Genomic DNA, 22,627 nt, shown 5'->3' on the forward strand with positions numbered 1-22,627 from the left:
TTAACAAGTAGTTTTTATATCCAATCACTTAAAAAAAAAAACCCATGAAGTATGTGTGTTACTTTCCTGCCACTTTAGTGACTAGTGGGACAGGAAACCTGAAGCTACGTTAATGGGCTTTCAGTGTGTTCCACTGTACGGTCTCTGCATCCAGTTTCCTGTCCATCTCCTCGAGCATTTATGAGATATACAACAGCAATCTTGAAGCACCTTCCTCAAAAACATATATAGGACGATCTTTTCCAGTTCCCACCATTCGCCTGCAACTTTCATGATTTCCTTGTTTTTAATTGCTGAGTAATATTCCATTGTGTAAATGTACCACAATTTCTGTAGCCATTCCTCCGTTGATGGACATTTGGGTGGTTTCCAGCTTCTGGCTATTACAAATAAAGCTCCTACAAACATGGTTGAGCAGATGTCCTTGTTGTGTACTTGAGCATCTTTTGGATATATGCCTAGGAGTGGTATAGCTGGATCTTGAGGAAGTGCTATTCCTAATTGTCTGAGAAAGTACCAGATTGCTTTCCAAAGTGGTTGTACAAGTTTACATTTCCACCAGCAGTGGAGGAGGGTTCCACTTTCTCCGCATCCTCTCCAGCATGTTTAGTCACTTGTGTTTTTTATCTTAGTCATTCTGATGGGTCTAAAGTGAAATCCCAGGGTTGTTTTGATTTGCATTTCCCTGGTGACTAAGGAGCATTTCTTTAAGTGTTTCTCTGACATTCGATATCCTTCTATTGAGAATTCTGTTCAGCTCTGTACCCCATTTTTTAATTGGATCACTTGATTTGTTGCATGAAATTTGCAGGCAAATGGTGGAATTTAGAAAAGATCATCCTGAGTGAGGTATGCCAGACACAGAAAGACACACATGGTATATACTCACTCATAAGTGGATATTAGAAATATAATATAGAATAAACATACTTAAATCTGTACACACCTAATGAAGCTAAGCAAGAAGGCAAATGGGATGGACATCAGAAGAGGGAGAAAACAGGGAACAACAGGACAGGAGCCTACCACAGAGGGCCTCTGAAAGACTCTACCCAGCAGGGTATTAAAGCAGATGCTGAGACTCACAGCCAGTCTTTAGGCAGAGTGCGGGGAATCTTGTGAGAGAAGTGGCAGATGAAAGACCTGGAGGGGACAGAGCTCCAGGAGGAGAGCAACAGAACCAAAAAAAATCTAGGCACAGGGGTCTTTTCATGGAGATAACTAGAACCCCTGCAGAGATGTAGCTCATGGCAGCTCAGTCTCCAAGTTAGTTCCCTAGAAAGGGAACAGAGACTGTCTCTGACATGAACTCAGTGGCTGGCTCTTTGATCACCTCCCAGAGCAGGGAGTAGCCTTACCAGGCCACAGAGGAGGACAGTCCTGATGAGACCTGATAGGCTAGGGTCAGAGGGAAGGGGAGGAGGACCTCCCCTATCAGTGGACTTGGAGAGGGACATGAGAGGAGATGAAGGAGGGAGGGTGGAACTAGGAGGGGATGGGGGGGGGCTACAGCTGGGATACAAAGTGAATAAACTGTAATTAATAAATACATAAGTTAATTTTAAAAGACGTATATAGGACGGTCCATCCATGTTGAGCTCACTTCCAGTGTGCTGAGCTCTCTTGCTGGGTCAGCGTGTTTCAGATCCTGCGGCACGCGCTGTCTTTATCAGTTTCAGGTCCTGATGCTGATCCCCACCCTCACAGCAGCCAGTCTGGGATAAGGGAGCAGGATGGATTCAGGTGTTAGGAATGTTTTCTTCCACTAGAGCTATCGATACATAAAAACTCAGGAAATGAAGTGGTAAATGTGTATTATTTAAAGCACCCTGATGGAATAAAAATAATAAAGCTCAGTGCAATGAAAATTAGAGATTATTTGTTTAGAAATAAAAACACTCACATTTCCAGCAAATCTGTATTTACCCTACAGACTTCTACTTTCTTGGTGTATTTTAGTGTACAAAGCGAAGGGTTGCACAGATGACATTTTCTCCAGTTATCATGTACTATGAACATACTTCATACGAACCTCTCTTCACTCTCCCCACTGCCTGCCTTCCTCTTCCCCTTCAACTTTTTTTGTCGTTATCTCTACGTATCATAATCAACAGGTAAGAGAAAACGTACAACGTCTTTCTGATCCTTTTTTTTTTTTTTTACTGAGTTTGATGATCTCACCCATTTCCTGCAAATAATGGCATTCTTTATTGCAGAATAAAATTCTGTTGTAATACACATCTCATTTACCCATCCATCCATTTATGAACTCCTACACCGACCCGGTAACTTGGCTACTGAGATATAATAGTACTGAACAGAGCCAAAATAAACATGGATGAGCAAGTGGACAGATGGCCAATACTGAGTGTTTTTCATGTATTTACCAGCCCCTTATACTTCCATCTTTTCAGAAATGCCTGAGGATTTTATCTGCTCCTTTAATTGACTGGATGGTTTAGCTTTGTGGGGTTTAGTTTCCTGAGTTCATCACAAGTTCTAGATATTAGTTCTCTACAGGTTGTAGAGCAGAGACTGTCTTCGGTTCTGTGGGAGGCATCTTCACTCTGTTTCCTTGGATATGCAGGGGCCTTTTCATTTCAAGCAATCTCACTTGCCCATTCATGCTATTATTTCCAGAGCCATTGAAATGCTAAGAATGTATTTTCCTCCCTAAGAATGTGGCTTTATCTTTGCTGGTTTCCTTCCTTTAGATAACTAATACTCTTAAAAAAAAAATTTAGGAAGCTGTGTCTCAGCCCTCAGGCCGCTGTTTGGACGGCTCCTGTAATTAAGAGCGAGATCATAGGACAGGATAGAGCCCACACAGGAAACTGACTCCGCCGTTCAAGTTTATTGTATCACAAGTTACACACTGGAAACAAAGCAGAACATGGAGCCGCTTCACTAACTCAAAGCAAGCTAGCAAATGACAGATTTCAGAATAGACTCAATCTATGTCTCACCCAATGTGGGCGATCACGAGAGAAGCCAAAGAAAATTACCTTCCATGTTACTTAGAGAGCAAAGTAATTTGATACACATAGCTTCCAAGTTACCTTGATAGACTGAGAGTGTTTTAAAACTGGTAAGGAATAGTTTTCCACCTAAAATAAAACGCAGAATGGATGGTTTAGAGGAAAAAACAAAAAAACAAAACAAAAAAAACCACTTCACTTGTATATCTATAACTACAGCAGAATTGTTCTTTTCTGCTAACAACAAAAAAAAAAAAACCCAACTAATAAATGCCTACTCAGATTCTGATTACTAAGTTAAAAGTGACTTATACTGTCTAAGCTTTGTTCCATCGTTATATTGCACTTGAGAACAATGACAAGGGAACGGAAAGATTCAGTGCCCCTCACAGAAAGTCCGTGACGTCTCAGGAATTACAACGAAGCCAGTCCATACTGCAGGTCCATGGTCCAAACAAAAGGACCGATGAGTCCAGGGAAGCCCTTTACAAGTCACAGACATTTAGCAATTTTATTTGCCTTGGTAGATCCCATAATACATTTTTGCTATCTTTTCCCCTTACTCGTCAGATTACACGCACAGGCCACCCGCAAGTGAAAACACAGTGACACTCAGATAGGCAACAGCCACACACAGATATTCTAGAACAGCTTTTTCCTCTACCAGGCTCTTCCCAGAATTCTCCCACAGGGGAACAGGCGCCATCTTGGCATTCTCCAAGAACCAGCTGCTTTATCCATACTTTGCCACCAAAATCCTCCTCCTTAGGGTTCGGCTCACCATCAAAAGTCTCACGGCTCTCCGTAAGCAGCAGCAAAACTTGTGTCTGCTATGAGTCAATTTCCTCATTATGCAACTAATGTTGTATTGATGAGGATTATTAGTAAGTAATTTTATAATACAGGTTGATTTAAGACTACAATATTTTGACCATTTCACCTCTCATAGTCAGAATTATGATGATAATTAAAGGTAAGGGGGAAAGTAAGCCCCAAACAGATGTTTTAAAGTAGTAACTCTAAAATAAATATCTCCATTAGAAATCAGTATCAGTGTCAGTATTTCTCACGTGTCAAATGGACTCTGGATAACTCAATTTTTTTTTAACTGGACTACATTTACATTTTGAGAATTTTATACTTGGAAATGAATTTTAATTCTCAGTAAATTACAAATATGAATCTAAAATAATCTCCTGATGTTTTATTGAACATATTCACATGCTGTTATAGAATAAAAAGAATTGCAATACATTTTCAGAGTTGACTTTGAAATTACAGTTCCTAATTTTATAGAGATACGAATTTGTATTTTTTAAAAGAAAATCCATAATATTGTTGAAAACAACACATCATGTTAATACATGTTAATCTCCAGTTGTAACATCTTTCAATCTCCAATAGAAAATTACTCCTTGGTAAGGAACACAGTAGAAATAACCGTTAACAAAATGTTGATTCATTACCAAAGAATGAATTTCATTTATTTATTTATTTTTTCTCAAAAATGGCAGCTATTTGTAGAAAGAGAAGGTAAGTTTGTAAGGGCCAGCTTATTGACAGTCTGGTGCTGGGCAACCCTTGGCCCTAAAATAAAAACATTTCTTAAAAGAATATAAATTTATTAGTTAAAAAGTACTTATTGCATATATGATTGTGATCTTTCAAGCCATTAACAAATTCTATACCCCAAAACTCATTCATTTAAAAATTCATTAAAGCTAAATATGTCTATATTCTAACGTTACAGCTCACCCAAGTGTGCTTCATGTTATGAAAATATATTCTCCAAATTAGCTTGGCCATATGCACATAGAATTAACATAAGAAATGGTGAGACAAATTTTAATTATTTTTAAAATGTAGAAAAATATTCAATTATTTAAGGGAAATATTTTTCATTGCTTAATGAGGACAGCAGTTTAAAAAGCTATTAAAATTCTCACCTTCTAGTGCACACCATGATGTAATTGCCCAAAAATAGCTATAGAGGATAGTCATCCCGGGGCCTTGAAGAACTGTGAATAAATCATCGCCACTTAGAGCAGGCCTTGCTACCTCTGCTGCCTTTATTAAAGCCCCAGAAAAGCCATTTACGAAATGTAAGAAAGCTTTAGAAGGTTTTCAGTAACATAAACTGCTTACAAAAATACTTTTTAGCACTTGTTCTGACAGCTGAGGCAGGCTTCACGCACTGCCGGCATTACCTGAGGTGCTACCCGTGCTATTGCCAGTGGCAGACCATTGAGCTACCTTTGGAATGCTGATTCCAAGCATCTCTCATGGGGTAAGAGCGGGAGACTGAGGTTCCTAAAGGTTATAAAGATGATCTTGACCCCTTCTCAGTTTTGGAAATAGAAGGAAAATATGAATACAAGAGGAAAATAAATTAACACCATTTAAAAGCTCTGGTCTAATTAAAGAGTGTGTTTTTATGAGCAATTTCAGCAGAGAACTGCAGAGAAGATCGCTGAAGCTTTGTATGTTGCAGACAGGCAGACAAAGGAAGTAGATATACTTCGGAATCAGGTTCCCAGTCCAATGGCTTCAGTCATCATCGTGATTTAGCTGAAAGCACCCTATTGCTTAATGGTTATTTTTAAATCACAAAGTTTCAGCATGAAATGGCTTAAAGGATTTGATATAGAATTTAAATTACAAACGTTAAAATACAACAAAATACAATGCAGACTAAACATAAATAAAAACTTAATTTTCATAGAAAAATACTGTACCGTTGTTAATATAGGAAACTATCCCCACCCCCACCCCCACGTTGAGGATTAAATCCAGGGATTTACACATGCAAAGCACATGCTCTGAAGCGAGCTATAGCCCAGGAAAGAATCCTGATGGTACCATATTTTTTAAAAGTTCTACTATGTAAATACTAAAATCTAAGCCCATGCAACCGACTGCAAAGTCTTCAGTAGCATACGAACTCAGCTGTAGTGTAATGTGCACTAACGTTCTAGGTACCTGTGTAAAATCACTGATGCTAAGGTCTACGTCTGAGTTACTTTACAGTCCTCACTGCCCTACCGTACAGAGTACATGGGAAACAGGAACTGAAGAGGTACCATGCCACATGACGCACTAACTCAGGTGCCGTTGGGGTTCTGTACACTGGACAACGACAATCACTTGAAATTTCATCACTCAGATGCCCGAGAACACACATCGGTGTGTGTGACGTGAAGCTACTCTGAACTGATGCATAAGCAGATATCGGCAAACGTTCATTTCTATGTTGTGGGTAAGCTGCCGGGTGCCCTCGGCAGTTCAGCTGGGCGTTATTCCTCAGGAGAGACATTAGTCAGCCACCGGGCGGTTCATCGGGGCGCAGCTCGCCAAGCGCGGTTAGGTTTCGGAGTTCCCTTCGCCGTTCTCGTGAGGCTGAAGCTGCTCCCTCTCTTGCTCTTCTTGAGGAGGTCGGACACGTTTAAAGAAGCCCATCTGCCAGTTAAAGAAGCACAGATCTCAGCGGTAACAGGACGCTCTGACTGTGTGTGACCGGCTCTGCTGTCACTGTGGGACGGTGCTTCTGTTTAGGCCCCACCTGATGCTGCTTCTGTTTAGGCCCCACCTGATGGTGCTGCTGTTTAGGCCCCACCTGATGGTGCTGCTGTTTAGGCCCCACCTGAAACAGGCCGGCTCACCGGGCAGCCCCGCCCCTGCCTGCTTTCCTTTACTCCCTTCACCCTTTCCCGGCTTTTCCACCACTCACCTCCCACCCCTTCGAAGCCCTCCACTCACCCTGTACATTACAAACACCAACACAGCGAGCAGCAGCAGGCCTGCCAGAACCGCCAGGATGATCACCCACACGGGCACAGGCATGGGCGCCGGCTGGATGCCCCAGGAGATGGTGGTGGTGACCTGGGGGGACACTGCGCGTTAAACAACCCACGGGCTGAGAGGCATCGTGTTCTTCTCTTCACAGATAATCCACTGAGCGCACAGTAGGCACCAACAGCACTTGTGCACGCACACACCACATGAAACTCCCAGTAACAGGCTGACCTCAGATGAAATCACTTGCAAATAACCCAACACAGACCATGACAGGCGTTTCCATTATCAGGACTTAAGTATCTTCAAAATACATTTACTTATTGTAGTTAGTTTCCAACCTTATAACTTTGTGGGGCAAAAGCAACCCCAAAATATCCCCTGACAAACTGTATACTCGAAAAAACCCATTACAAAGAACAAGGACTAAAGGAAAAGGCCCCCTCTACGTGCAGACTAAGGGAGGGCAGGGCACAGGAAGGCGAGCCTGGGTCAGTGAGAGGACACTCGGCCAAGGCACTGGGCCACACCGGGAACCCAGGCTCAAGCCTCGGTCCTGAAGGATGGATGGTGAAAATCGCTCTGGGAAAATGTCCCCTGACTCCAAAATGAACACTGTGACAGGGGCCCTCCCTTCACGACAATTTAAAAAAAGAAAGAACTGTGTAATCCTCTCAAGTAACTTCACCGCTCTCGCTTTCTGTAGTTAACCTTCCACCTAAAGCACTCTAAGGCCTGCATCATTCACTCTCTAGCCAGCGACTCACTAGTGTGGAGTTGAACAGGTCCTCAATCGGAAGGTTCTTGTACGGAAACTCTATGATGTTAAACGAGGCAGAAGACTTGAGGGCGTAGGAATGGTTCTGGTTCTCCTTCTGCACAGAAACAACAGCGGGTTCTTAGAGCAGGTCTTTGTCACCCGCCTGAAGAATCCTGTAAAACTGCGGCACCTGTCTGCTTACGTTCATAAACGTCTCCGTCCAGAGCAGGGACTTCACATACAGGATGGCGCTCTTCCCTCTGTCCAGCCGCCCCACCTGGCAGACGATCTGCAGGCACTTCGCAGCCCCACAGCCCTGCCAGAACAAGGCACTTAAAAAGTCAGAGCGCACCATCTTTTCTAACGGTTCAACAGAGAATTCCTACGTGAAGGCCACACAGAGACTGTATGGATTCTCCTCTCGTCTGGGTATGACACCTAACAGGCCAATAGTTAACTCCACGTTTTGTTTTGTTTTGTTTTGTTTGCCTTTTAATTTTTTATTCTTCACATATGTTACATACCAATGGTAGTTTCCCTTCTTCTCCTTCCTCTAGTCCTCCCTCAGCCCCTCCCATATCTCCTCTCTCCCATTTCCACTCCTCCTCCCTTCCCAAGAAAAGAGCAGGCCTCCTGTGTTTTAATTTGTTTGTTTGCTTGTTTGTTTTGAGACAAGGTCTTGCTACATAGCCTTGGTGTCATGGATCTCACTCTGGAGACTAGGCTGGCGTCAAGCTCACAGAGATCTGCCTACCCTTGCCTCCCCAGCGCTGGGATGAAAGGCATGTGCCACCACCCCTGGCAAAAAGCATTGTTTTTTATGTAAATTACTCTAGGAACATAAACTCTAATAATAGAAAGTTCACTTTTATGACAACTGCACATTCTTCGGGCCACCCTGAGCACGGCAACTTTAAGAATCGCAGCACAGTGACCCTGTGGAAAAGCAGAAAGCAGTGACCTTTATTGCTATTCTGTGTGAGGCCTGCGGGAAGAAAGTCACGTGCCGATGACATCAGACACAGTCAGTGCTTTCATCAGGACCCTGAAGGCTGGCAGCCAAAGGAAACAAATGTCCACCACAGACATCCTTCCACGTGCTGGTCACATTGCACCGTGTCACATGCGTGCTGTCCAGTGAGTAGCAGCAGCTGAGGAGCAGGAAGAGAAGCGAGCGCCCTCCACCTGACAGAGGGCATCCGTGAGAAAAGAGCAACTAACTCCACACTTGACAGGAGTCCACGAACCGGGCAAGGGGTCGGGACGTGCTGCTTCTAGTCCACTGCTCAGGTCTAGCCAGCACAGCTCAGCAGCAACATAGCAAACAGATCAGAAAAGCCATCGCAGCAGTTGAAAAGGTCTGACACATTAAAATTTCAAAAAAGACAAAAACAAGCAAACTGCACTAAAGCTCATAAAGACCGAGAACAGAAACAAGAACAGAGCAGACTTTCCAGGGCAAAAGTGCAATACAAATACTACTTGGAGTTTGTACATTAGCAACAGCAGCAAAAAGAACACAACAGCATGAAGAACTACAAGTGCAAAGCCAGCACACTAATACCTCAGGGTTCTCTGTGCAAGCACTTGGAAAGGAGCTCAAGTGTTGTTGAAAGGAATTAACTGGGTGCCCTGTGTTCTAGAATGCAGGGGTTCTCAAACGGCTAACGAGGCACAAACGGCCCTAAGAAATGTACAAGCTGACCCTGAAGTTCATAAGGAGTTGCTAAAAACTCCAAACATCAAAATAACCTTAAAAAAGAAGGAAATAAGCCAAACATGATGGTACAAGCTTGCAATCGGAACACTCAGGAAGCTGAGGCAGGAAAATCAGCAGATGTTCTAGACCAACTTGAGCCACAGTGAGAAGGATCTATGTTTAAAAGAAGAAAGAAAGGGAAGTAGGGAGGTAGGGTGAAGATAGGGGTGGAGGGAGGGAAGAAGGGAGGAAAGTGTGGAGGGAGGGAGGGAGGGAGGAAGGAGGGAGAAAGGAAGAAATTTCTAAACACGCTGTAGAGCTACCGTAATGAAAACAGCTCGTTGTCATCATTAAGAATGCACACGTAAATCAACAGGATAGATAAGCAAGAAGTGGGAGTGGACCAGTCAGTACAGTACCTGGCAGGCAAGGGTACGGACCTGAGTTCTGATCCCCAGCACCCACACAATAAAATCAAGGAAGCACATGGCTGGCCATCCAGCTAGGCTAGCCAACGGAAGAGCTCCAAGGTCAGTGTGAGACCCCGTCTCTACAGAACGCACTAGAAAGAGAACTTTAGTCTAAAGAGATTAACCAGACAGAAGGAAGCGAGGAACTGGTCTGCCTCAAGATCCAGCTACACTGCTCTCGGGTAAATACCCACAGGACCCCTACACCATACTGCAGAGATGGCTCCTATCCTTCCATCAGTGCCGAATTCAGCCCCCATCAGAGCAGCTTGCAATTGCTGCAGACAGACACCCACAACTGGACAACGTGCAGACAGTGAAACACTGAAGCAGGGTCCCACAGGACATCTTTATCAAAGCCCTCCCCACCTCCCTTTAAGGCCTTCATGTGGAGTCTATGTGAAAAAGGAGGCAGAACAGTTCCAAGCGCAGAGGGATGGCGATGACTGAGGAAGCGGCGTCTTCTGGCAACAACGGGACTGATGCACATATAAAGTGACAAAGTGTGGCAGCATGCACAAAACCAGCACAGACGCAAGCCAAAGAGGTCCCATGCTGCCGGGGAGTGGACATGAGGTCCAGCCCTAACCAAGAAGTTATCACAACTGATACCCAGGGGCAAAGAAAAATTAGTTTTCTCCGGCGGAGTCTCTCTGGGTAATGAACCACACTAGGGCAGGCCCAGGTCAGGAACACTTGCCAACACAAGAGACACTCAACAGTGTTTCTGTGGACTTTCGTCATTTTGCTTCGTTTTGTCATATTTTTGTCTTATTGGTCTTTGGGGGTTTTTTTGCCACTATTTTGTGTTTTTGTAAGATTTTTGTGAGTCTGTGGGTTTAAATTTTTTTTTCTTCTTTTCTTTTTTTTTTCCAATGAGATAGAAAAACAGAACACAAAGCCAGGTGAGCAGGGAGGCGGGGACAATCTGGGTGAAATTTGGGGAGGGAAAACCTTATCAAGATATATTATTCACAGACGATTGTATTATAAAGCCTGCCACATTCCACGCCCTGACAAGCCTTCGCCGGTATTCTGCTTTCAGTTGAGTGTCCCTGCGCGTGGATACGTGAACATGAAGGCAAGGGTCCTTTGACAGAGGCGCTGGCTCTGTCTGGGGCTGTCGTCAGGAGGCTACTCAGGTCTTCCGGAAGAGCACCGGTGCTGTTGAGCACCGAGCCGTCTCTCCAGCCCCCCATAGTTTTTCTGAGTCTACTAAGAAAGTCCTGAAGGGACCTGCAGTGACCCACATCAAAGGACCCCTCAGGTTACGTGGCAAATAAACTCCAGGGGAGACGGGGGCCGAGAGCCGCCAGAAGGAAGGTGGTCTAGAGCACACAGCGAGGACTGCAGCGGCGCACATGGGCTACCTTAGGTGCTTTACACAGCAGCTGGCGAGGGACCCAACCGAATGCAGGGGGTAGACACTGAGAGACGAAGAGGAAGGACCTGCACAGAGCGCGGAGTTCGCCTTCACTATGTGGATCACCGTGGACAGAGAAGCACTGGGGAAACGCCATGATGGATTTTTATCTATTTTTTTCTGATAGACATTTAAGAGGAATTTGTTTGTTTGTTTGTTTCTCTGTGTAGCCCTGGCTGTCCTGGACTCACTTTGTGGACCAGACTGGCTTCGAACTCACAGAGATGCCCCTGCCTCTGCCTCCCACAGTGCTGGGATTACAGGCGTGTGCCACCGCACCCGGCTTTAAAGGAACTCAGTTATATAGAAACAGTGTTTGTGGGCTAGCAGGTAAAGACTCTCATCACCAGAACTGAGGACTGACATGTTGGAAGCAAAGAAGTGCCTGACTCAGTTAAAGTGAAGACATTTAGCTAATTATTCCCTTCCTACGCTTTCACCACTGGGGCCCCTGGTTCCTCCTGCAGAGTGTCAAAGAGAAAGATGAGATCAAAAAAGTCCAGCTGGAAGGGCAGTCAAGGAAGTCAGAATACTTTATGCTTTCTTTAAACAATCCATGAAATGGATCGGTTGAGAAGCGTCATTAACTAGGGATAAAGAACAAGAGGACGGAGGGGTGCGGGCACGCTGCGGCGACAGTCTGTATTTTTAGATGCTCACCCTTGGCGCACTTGCGATGACACTTACCAAAGTGTGAAGGTCTCCCTCGCCGAGGGCGAGATCCCGCTTGGTGATGAGGTGGTTCCGCCCTCCCTGTCCTACCGCGGTGTCATTCTTCTCTGGAGTCTGCAGGGACGAGACAGGAGCACACGGTAAAACAGCATTACACTGCAGCGGGGAAACATTCGGACGTTAATACTTAGATGTGATTGGCAGACTGTCTGTGAAAATGTGGTGTGACAGGAAGAGTGAACAGAAAATAAGAGGTCAACTTCATTAGTGTAGCCTACACATGATACCTTTTCCTAACCATTGCTTTTCCGTGCATCCCTGGAGGGAAACTGATCCCAGCGCTGAAAGGGCCTGAAATTCTACAGTACGTCCATGATGACTGTCAATTAGGATTTTGGAAACAGAGTATTACTATATAGCCCAGACTGGATTTGAACACAAAATATAATACCAGATAATCTCAAACTTGTTATGGGTTTACAGGTATGTGCCATCAAGCCTGGCTTACTTTTATTTATTTTCTGACCTTTCCTTAGACTATATATGCTGTAATACTTTATTAATTTGTTTATTGATTTTGGTTTTTCCAGACAGGGTTTCTCTGTGTAGCCTTTGCTGTCCTGGCATCCAACTCAGAGATCCACCTGCCTCTGCCTCCTGAGTGCTGGGATTAAAGGTGTGCCTTTACCACCCAGCCTGATGTAATGTTCTTAAGTAAATACATATTCTAGAACAAAGATAGAACATTTGATAAACTGAGTTTGCAGAGGGCCAAGGTAAAGAGTAATTCCCAAGGCTTACTGAACACCCACAAACATAAGGTTCACACAGATATCCCAGAATTGACGCCTACTTATTGCATGAATGGGCTAATTTTTAGTGTACTAGTTACAAACTAAAACACTTTTTGCAGAGTTCATACATTAAAGTAGCTGTTTGTACTTCATGTGTTTCATTTATACGTATAGAAAGAAAATGAAGAGTCGCCATCACAGAGAGCTGCTTTAGTCACGCTACCGTGATTCTCAAAGGGTTGATCTCTGTGTCCGCTGTGCAGTTCATCGGCCCATCAATGTCGTAATGAAGGATGTACAGCAGAGTGTTGTTGTTGAACTTGTAAGGCCACTGGAGATTCAGGATTGCCTTGCTGAACGAACTTGGACCATTGTTCCTCAGCTGATGAGGAAAAGAAAATGTAAGCACCTCGGACAACACTTAGTTCTATAATCCCTTCACATTTAGAAATCACATATCACCCACAGGATCTGAGTTGCAGCAATTTCTACAGATAGATTTTAAACACAACTGTTACATACACAGGTAAAATGTTTCTCCAGTACAGAAAGATCATCAGGATGAAGATGTAAAGAAGACAGTTGAGACATTACTGAGCGGTGACTTAGTAGCTTTCGGATAGGTAATAAAACTTTGCTCAACTACAGGCATTTCCAATTCCTAGTAGGAACTCTAAAGTGTCTGGAGCATGCCCAAGGGCTATCTCTTTTATTCAAACAGAGCTTGAAGCACAGAAATATCTGTTTACAGAAATCAAGTTACAAATACTGCTTCTGGCTCTTGTCCAAGCCGTGCAAACTCCACATCAAAGTTACACAGGACTGGCTTTAAAAGGAGTTTGGCTGCTCTCCCCTGTGCCCCTTCACTAGCTTTCCGCTGGGTCCAGTAACTACAAACCTCATAGATGTGCTGAACAGCAGGCCCGACATCTTCTTCGGTCTCGGGGTTCTCCTTGGACTCCCAATTTGGAATTGGCAGAAAGATATGGTCTGGACTTGAAACTCTAAACAATGACCAAAGAAAACCTACCGTGAATATCAAACAACACAGGCAGTTCATTTCCCTAAGCGTCTACATTCAACTGAAGAAAATCCAATTTTAAAAGGCCTTAAAGGAAAAGCTTGTGAATGGACACCAAATCTACCGCTGCTAAGTTGGTGTGCCTCACATGAACCGGTAAAGCAACTCCTGTGAAAGTTCAACCGACGTCACACAATGAGATGCGGGAGATTCGCACTCACCCTCTTATCTCAACAGCAGCCAAGACAGCAAGGTCAACTCTGTAAGACACAGCTGGACTTACGTTGTCAAAAGAATTAGAGCTGAAAAAGGGGGGGAACATGCTTAGAACTCAAGTGGGCACATTTATCATCAAAGCCATAAAAAAGAAAACTCAGTGGGACTAACACTAGAGATTTCAAAGCAGTACATAAACTGAAGCCCTACTGATCATGCAGTTATTTTAATTACCATTTCATTCAAGTTAGTAACTAGAAAAGTTTTATTTCCTGAAGTTTAATTTTGTTTTATAAACTCAAATTGACAACAGAACCATTTGTATAATTAAATACTGATTTAAGAATCCTATAATACAGTGCTGAAATTTTAATCTACATTATTCCACCTTTAAACGGTAGTATTCAATATATCTGTAAGACAAAAATGGCTATTTTATCCTACTATATTGTTTCCATACCTCTGGATTTTCAGGTCAAACTTCACAGAAGTGTCCATCTCTGACTGTTGATGCACGCTGAAACGCAGGCCAGCGAGCAGCTGAAGGGGGAAGGTGACGACAGTGAGTGTTTTCTTTAAATTGGAAACTTCAAATTTGACATCCAAATTAAAAGTGAGTTCTACATTATACTTTTTGTTAGTTTATGGTAAAAGTGAACAAAAATAATTACATCTGTTTGTCCACTGAAGTAGGAATGGAGGCTGCTTAACAATTAACAGTTACAGTCATACCTCCCTATGGTATGACTTTCAGAAAATTACAATTTTCAATTCCAATGAAGGCCCTGCACAGTTGAGTGTAAGACTTGACTGAAGAAGGTGACACTGACTTGAGTTAAGAAGCCAGGCAGGGAACCGGAGGGGTTTTAAGTGTGCAGAGTTAAGGAGTTGGACAAAAAGCAGAACCTCCCTTCAGACCTGGCCCAGTCCCCTTCCCCAGCACCTTTAGTCCCAGCACTTGGGGGCAGGGGGAGGGGCTGGTGGATTTCTGAGTTGGAGGCCAGCCTGGTCTACAGAGAGAGTTCTATGACAGCCAGAGCTACACAGAAAGAACACTGTCTTGAACAAACAAAAAGGAAAGGAAGGAAGGAAGGAAGGAAGGAAGGAAGGAAGGAAGGAAGGAAGGAAGGGGAACTAGGAACTAAAAGAGCCATGAGCTAGAAGAGCAGAGAGAACGAGATGAAAGGCTCTTCCCTGGGGAGCAGCTGTGCAGAATAAAGACTGCCTGTGAAACCACAATTCAAGCCGCGTGCAGTGTTTAGGCCATGGCGACACATGTGCACAGACCTGGCATCAGTGCGCCACGCAGGGAACCCACATGGACAGTGCCACACGCATGATTCGCCTAGTGCCAGTAATACAGACACTGCGTGCTTTCTAGAGGACTTGAGCAGAGCCTCCCTGGGGACGTGGCTCCCTGCTCACCATCAGAACGGGAGCCTGGTCCACCTAAATATCTCCTAGAGGTGAGGCCTCAGTCAGCGAGTAACACCATCTCACCCAAGAGGGACAGGCCATGGTGCTTGCTAGGGTGGCTTTTACAGTTCCGGAAGCACCTCGGCTCAGAACGCTAAAGTTGTAGTTTTAGTCCTCAGTTTAAACCATGTTTTTGTCCATCTACCAGATTTAAGGCAGTGTGAAATGAAGGTGAGTTTATGGAAGGGTATACAGTTCCACCTATAATTTCAACATCCCAGTTAAAATGAACAGAGTTCTGCTAATAACTAAACTCTAACTCAAAACTAATTTAAAGACACTCCTCTGAGGGCAGGTGAAATGGCTCAGAGCATAAAGACACTAGTTACCAAACCTGAGTCCAGTTCCCAGGACCTACACAGTGGAAAGAGAGGATCGGCTTCCAAAAGCTGTCCTGTGACCTTCTCACAGCATGTGGTCGTATTCTTTCATGCATTTGCCGGCATCACACACACACACACACACACACACACAAAGATGCTCCCCAGAGCCACCATGGTGGTGCCCATCACCCTTGCAATGGAGCACTCAGGGGGCAAAGCCGGGAAGAACTAGAGTTTGTGGCCATGCTGAGCCTGTATAGCAAAACCCTATCTTAAAACCACAAACAAACAAAAAACAGGGCTAAGTGTGCAGCTCAAGAGCAGGGCGTTTTCCAAGCAAGGCCCTGAGCTAGGTCCTTAGCACCACACACAAAAACAAACAACGGTAACAAAGAAAACCCCAACTTATTTAGAAACTACTACAAACAAAGCCAGAGGGAAAAAACACATAGTATTCTATTTACAGGGGGGGAGGAGGATCCATTCAATTAAAACCTCTTACTTGAGTTCCAGCCTTCATGGGGTTTCCAAGGTCGCACACCACCTGCCGTGTTTGGTTTTCTGTCTTAAACGCACACGAAAGCCTCGCTAAGGCCTTTGAAAGATGAAAAATAATTTTAAAAAAGATGAGTGAGGTTGGGATGGAGAAAGAAAATTAACAGTTTCTGCCAAAAAAGCAGAAACTACAAAGCCCCCTCGCTGCTACTGTGTAGATATTTAAATTCCTTTTTTTTTTTTTTAATGAAGCACAGAAATCTGAGCAGAGAAGCCAGAGCTGTCACGCGAGTTGCATGTAAATGTACAAGTGCCGGGAAGCCCCGGAGGACTTCTTCTTGTCACCCCTGACGAGGCAGGTGACGGGCAGGCTTAGAGACCTCGTTTTCAGATTCCACATCAACACATTACGCAAAGCGTGCGGCCGAGGGGGACTGAGCGGGGGCTGCCTGGGTAACGCTGGGAAGACCTTGGCTGCGGTTTTCCCGGAGGCGCCGTGCTTACATCACTGTTGCGGACGACCCCGATGAAGTCAGCCTGCGGCGGGATGGAGACGATGAGCTCAGCCTCGTAGGCCCCCTCCCCTTGGTTCTGCGCCGTCACCGTCAGCGTCAGGGGGTTGTCGTCCCCAATGTACACCTTCTTCTGATCGCTGGAAGTTAACAGGTCCAACAGTGAAACAAGGGGGTCTGGGGGGCTGCTGCCGCACTGCTCGACAGAAAGCAGACACGGGCACACTGGGCGCAAACCCGCGCTCCTCTCTCTGCAGGCTCACGCCAGCCCCACGCCAGAGCTGTGCGTGGGTTACCAACGCCTCCGCACTTCTGCGCATGTACTTGGAGTCCTTGACTTTTAGGCTGAAAGATGACTTAGTCTCCCCTGGGTCGTATCAAGTGGTAAGGATATTCTCAGTGCAGAGCAGCCAGGCGGTAAGCAGGGCCCCGGGCACAGCCCAATAATGGCCGCACATCTGCCAAGCCAGGCACCACGTGGTGTTCTATAACCACGGTACTAATTCCTGTACGTGAAGACAGATATCTGCTACCCTTACTGTAAGTCATTCTCCTTTAAATAAATAGCATTTTTAATAGAAAAGTGTGCTTTTCCACTTAAATTTCTTCTATTTTTATATCTACTGTTTAGAGAAAAACTTACCTATCTACAGAAACTTCCAGTTTAGGCTTACAGACATTGTCTTCCCCACAGTCAAGGAGAATATGAGCCTAAAAGAAAAGCATCTTGTTATTTTCTACATGGATCCTAGGCACTCATCTTTAAACATGTCATTCAGTGTAGGTAATCCAGAACAAGGAAAAAAAAAAAGAATGAAATATAATTACTGAAAATTTTGTATATCCGAAATTAGCTGTTAACACTTTAGAATAAAGTCTAGTACAGAAATGAGGGCTCATTTTTATGTGCTCCTGGCTAACCTATATGAATAGGGACAAAATAAACTTCCTTGAAGCGCTCCTCATTAAGACAATGGCCTCCCCAGCTATCACAGAAACTGCCTGCAAATATTTAGTAAGGAGAAAACGGTCAAAATAAGCCCAGTATGTTCAAACCCACAGGGAAAGAAAGGAAAACAAACAAACAAACAAACAAACAAACCAGGAGCATTAATAAACCAGAAGAAAATAGCAAAAAATCTAAACTTGTTTTTTATCTGGCTCTGGCCAAGGGAATGTGCCACAAAGAACAGTATGGAAAAAGCCTCCAAAGAGAAAGAATGCAAGAACACAGACCTTGGTAGAATACACAGAAGGAAAAAAAACAGAAAGGAAAAAAGAAAGTAAAGGCAAAACCAAGAGGTTTATTTGCTGCAATTTAGTGAGAGTTTATCTTTAAAAAAAAATAACGATAATGATAAAGATTCCTAAAATAATTATAAAACCCTAAAGAAAAAATAGTCATAGCCCATATCAAAACGCATATTGTACGGCACAGATAAAAAGTTATTCTGAAGAAAGTACCACCTTAAACACACATACTAAGAATCTCAACTGTTAAATTAACCATCACTGCACCACCATTCCATCTCCAAATAACAACTGCAAACACAGAACTATGTGCTCAAGTTCATTGCTAGTTGATAGTATATTTAAAAAGGCACATACAGTAAATTATCAAGGCACAAAACATAAGTTTGTTAAAATATATAAATTACAAATAAGCTTTTAAAAGCTTTCAGTTTGCCCTCTGTGTTCTCAAATTCTACCCCCAGAAATGAAAGCCGCTCATGAGATCTTAAAGAGGCAGTTAAGAAATGACAACCGAGGTGTGTGCTTATGAACAGGAATAAAACGGAGGAGAGAGACAGGAAATCAAACTTAGAGGGAGATGTTTTAAAAAAAGGGTTTTTCCAAACCAAACTGCTTGAAACTGTGTGTCACTTCATGAAAACAGTTACCTGTGGGAACTGTCTGTGCCTTGTGTCACATGGACAACGTCACAGGGCCCCAAGCATCAGACCCACAGGAATAGCAGAGTGTCGGGCGACCTTTCAGTGCACTGTGTAAAGGCTGTCCCTGTGTCATTCTAATGCTGGCCTCTGTGCCGGCACGGAGCGGAGTACAGGCCTTTGGTACCTGTGTTCTTTGGCTGCATCATGTGTGGTAAACATACATTTCCCTCACTCCTGATTGGTTCAATGAAGAGCTGAGCGGCCTATAGCAAGGGCTAGAGAGGAAGGCAGAACTTCCAGCAGAGCCAGGACTAGAGCTGGAGATGGACCGGTGACAGGCCGCATGGTGGGACGCAGGCCAGGCCAGCGAAGTTAGGTTACCATAGTGGTGTCTGCCCGGCTGTAATGCCAGAGGCTTACAGCGAATGGCAACACTTACTGCTTAGTCTCCGCACAGTTCAGGCTCCAAACCAGCAAAGCCTTCCTCTGGTCTCAGGGCGAACACTGGCAGCATGTGCAAAGCTGGCCAGTGAAGCACCCTCCTCCCACAGGCCTAGTAGCTCATATAACACACACACACACAAACACACACACACACACAATGGACACCCACGACAAAAGAGGCATTAAAGATGCTTAGTAAGCACTAAAAACCGCATATAAATAAACTGGTCTTCTGCTGTTTTCTTTGCCTCATTTTACTATTCTACCTAGATGAAACAGCCCTGCCTTTCGATGTCTGTAACTATGGAATAGGTTTAAAGATCTAACTATCTGGATTATTTCCCCTCTGGCCTCTTCTACTTAAACATCTACCAGCACTGTAAATCCCTTATGACATTAAAAAACACAGACAGGTCAAAGGGTGAGGTGAGCTATAACTCAGGAGGCGCGTTACCTGCCGGCTGACGTTGGCAGGGGTGAACTGGTTCAGGATGGGTTGCAGGCCTGTTGCATCAGCCGCCGTTCTCTGGTCCAGCTGGTACTCCATAAAAACAGTGATGGGAGTGAGCTTGTCTCTGAATTCAGATTCATCCTGAAACCAAGAAGCATCAGGGTACAGATGACACCAACTAACTATCTGGAGAAATCCACAGCCAGAGTAACCACGAAACAAGCTAGACCCTGTTCACTGCTAGAACCTTCAATCCTAAGAACCCCTGAGAACCTGTGATGGCTGTAGTGAGCATGCAGCAAAACTCACATGCTGATCAGTAAGAACTATTCATCAGGGTTAGTGGGTTTTCTTAAAGATTTACTTTATTAAATACACAACATTCTGCCTGTATGTGCACCTGCAAGCCAGAAGAGGGCACCAGATCCCATTATAGATGGTTGTGAGCCACCATGTGGTTGCTGGGAATTGAACTCAGGACCTTTGAAGAACAGCCAGCGCTCTGACCCTCTGAGCCATCTCCCCAGCCCCCCAGGTTTAGTTCTATGATGTAAAACTTCACACAGCATGTTAATTGTGAGCCATAAAGAAACCACATGTAGGTAGCGGCCTGCCGCGAGCTGACTCCTGGTGATGATGGAGAGGTGTACTGCGCAGACACGCAGCCAGAGTTCTTACAGGCTATTCTATTTTTTTATTTTTCACTAGTTCTTTGTAAAAACCCTTTGCTATACACCTATCATCTGACTTACTTCTGCCATCGTTAGCTCAAAGCGTTGGAATCCGTCTGAGAGCCTGCGGGTCTCTCGCCTCCAAAGGGCAGGATGAGATCTCAATACTGCAGTCCCCTCCCTCGTTAGGCTGATCCCTTATGGTGACAAGATTCAGCAGTTCTGTTATCGCATTATTTAGTTGTCAAAATCGCCCTAACAACTAAGGGCTCGGCAGCGGCAAATGAGTCTCCTAGCGTCACACCGACTAGTTAGCAAATATTGGCAACTAGATTAAATTTAAGTTTGGATCTGTTCACATTCGTGACTGTCTCTTAAATCCTGAACCGCTCATGGGATCAGGGTTTTTTTCCTATGGCTATGGTCTTGTTTTTTCCCTTCTTTATTCATGTAGAAAGCTCCCCTTTTAAATTCTTTTTTAAAAGATTTATTTATTATGTATACAATGTTCTGCCTGCATGTGTGCCTGTGCACCAGAAGAGGGCACCAGATCTCATTATAGATGGTTGTTGATGGGAATTGAACTCTGGAAGAACAGCCAGTGCTCTTAACCTCTGAGCCATCTCTCCAGCCCCTGCTTCGAAATTCTTAATGTTAGTCCCCTAAGATGAATTCACCCTGGTCTACTTATTAACTTGGTGAGCTGACATGTGTCAGGGAGAGCATTTAGAAGACTTACGGTTGTTTACTATCAGAAATGGCTCATTACTAAACTGTAGCATGGCATAAAAATCATTGAGGCTTCATGTTCTTTTGTGTAAAGATTTTTTAATGGACATTTGGGATGTGGAGGTGGGAGAATTGTGAATTCAAGGTCACCTCAGCTACAAAGCAAGTTCAAGGACAACCAAGATGAGAGGAGATAATCTCAAACCCAAACAAAACTCCAAATCTAATTTCAGTGAATGTTCCATTTTTAAAATATCTTCTTATGGCAGACATAATGTGTATGTCTAAGAATTTTTCTCTTTTTATCCAAGTTTTCCTATATGTTGGTTATTCAGGAAATTTCATAATTTAAGTCCCAATTTTATCTATCATTTCCCTTTTCAATTTCAAATTTTATGTGTTTGTTCGTTTTTTCAAATTTGCCAAAGATTTCATGTAAATTAAAAGGCATTTAAAGTATGCATACATTTTCCCTATATTCTACCGACAGCACACTGTGATTATCAAGATAATGTTGGATATACCTTTAAAGAGATGGTGGGAAGCCGCTTCTTTTCTTTGCTTATGGCCATGAAACGTGTGTGCGTGCGTGCGTGCGTGCGTGCGTGCGTGTGCGCGTGCGCGCTAGGGCAGGGAGAGTGTTGGTTGTCTTCTTTTGTTAAAAGGAATCCTATGTGGCTGGAGACATGGCTCACTTGACAGTACTCTTACAAAGAAACCACATTCCGTTCCCAGTACCCACATGGCAGCTCGAACATGTAACGGCTTCCACAGGCACCAGGTACAGACATGGTCCACATGCAAGTAAGAAAACCATACATGACGGACAAACAAACAAACAAAAAGTTCCTGCTTGACGGAGCATCACCTGGTTCCCAGACTGGCCCCCTCCCATGCGAGGGCCCTGCTCCCGTCATGCCAGAGTCAAAATGGATCTCGTGCCGCGCCCGTCAGTGTCAGGCCACGATCTGCAGTCCCAAGCTGCAGAAGGCTCCAGTGAAACCCAGTGCCTGCCCGGCGTCCGCCAACCACCCCTGCTCCGCGCTCAGTCTCTTGCCAAACGAGGCTCCACCATGGTTTACCTCCCAGATTTTACACTTAGTCACTGGGGATTTCGAGCAGATTGCTTACTCTCTGGGCACTGAGAGCTTTACAGACTTGAGAGTTCAGCAACATTTAAGAAATAAGAACTTTTCATGGTTCATTCAGTAATACCACGGCGGAAAGGCATCTTCGACCATCCGTCTGCCCTCCTCGGCTAGCTTTGACGATGGAAAAGCCGATTTCCTCAGGCGTGTTCCTCTGAGCCTTTCATTTTGGCTAAACACCAACTTACAGAAAGGAAAAGCCATGTGCCCAAAAGAGGTGTCCCTTACCCGCAGGTAGGCGACCAGCTCCTCGCACTGCATCTGGCCCCCTCTGAGGACAGTCATGTTCTTGGAGTGCCCTGGGGACCTGCTGTGGAGGAATAGTGCCCGCCGGATGGCTCCCTTTTGCTTGAGCTTGTCCAGGAGGAGCTCCACCTGGAAGTCTGGACAGAGCAGAGCATTTGTAACCACACGCTCCTCTCCGGCGGCCTCTCACCTAGCAATCTCCGGCCTTCCTGGAGGCAGAAAACTAACTTGCTTCTAAATTCAGTAAAATGCCTAAGCGTTGTAGGGAGAGAGCAACCAATTCACCCCAGAAACTAACAGCTAAATAATTCACCTGTCTCCCAAAAATGTCGTATGCGATTGTAATGATGGTAATGAAACCAAGTTATCAGAGGGGAAAAACGGACTTGAAGTAAGCTAAGGGAAGGACATC

At 44.4% G+C, this 22,627-nt stretch overlaps 1 protein-coding gene across 1 annotated transcript in view; it reads right to left on the reverse strand.

The window, feature by feature from the left end:
• Window positions 1-2,839: 2,839 nt before the first annotated feature.
• Window positions 2,840-22,627, reverse strand: part of Itgav (integrin subunit alpha V) — a 66,766-nt gene continuing 46,978 nt past the window's right edge. The window contains exons 17-30 of the mRNA XM_021654451.2: window positions 22,198-22,352; window positions 19,425-19,562; window positions 17,275-17,342; window positions 16,624-16,771; window positions 16,127-16,219; window positions 14,286-14,365; window positions 13,831-13,911; window positions 13,487-13,592; window positions 12,812-12,970; window positions 11,810-11,908; window positions 7,733-7,846; window positions 7,538-7,645; window positions 6,735-6,857; window positions 2,840-6,434 (exon numbers count right to left, since the gene is read on the reverse strand). Of these exons, the coding sequence (XP_021510126.1) occupies window positions 6,339-6,434; window positions 6,735-6,857; window positions 7,538-7,645; window positions 7,733-7,846; window positions 11,810-11,908; window positions 12,812-12,970; window positions 13,487-13,592; window positions 13,831-13,911; window positions 14,286-14,365; window positions 16,127-16,219; window positions 16,624-16,771; window positions 17,275-17,342; window positions 19,425-19,562; window positions 22,198-22,352 (1,568 nt within the window). The 3' untranslated portion in view covers window positions 2,840-6,338. The remainder of the gene's footprint in view (window positions 6,435-6,734; window positions 6,858-7,537; window positions 7,646-7,732; window positions 7,847-11,809; window positions 11,909-12,811; window positions 12,971-13,486; window positions 13,593-13,830; window positions 13,912-14,285; window positions 14,366-16,126; window positions 16,220-16,623; window positions 16,772-17,274; window positions 17,343-19,424; window positions 19,563-22,197; window positions 22,353-22,627) is intronic.

Source organism: Meriones unguiculatus, chromosome 8, assembly GCF_030254825.1.
Source record: "Meriones unguiculatus strain TT.TT164.6M chromosome 8, Bangor_MerUng_6.1, whole genome shotgun sequence".
NCBI lineage: Eukaryota > Metazoa > Chordata > Mammalia > Rodentia > Muridae > Meriones > Meriones unguiculatus.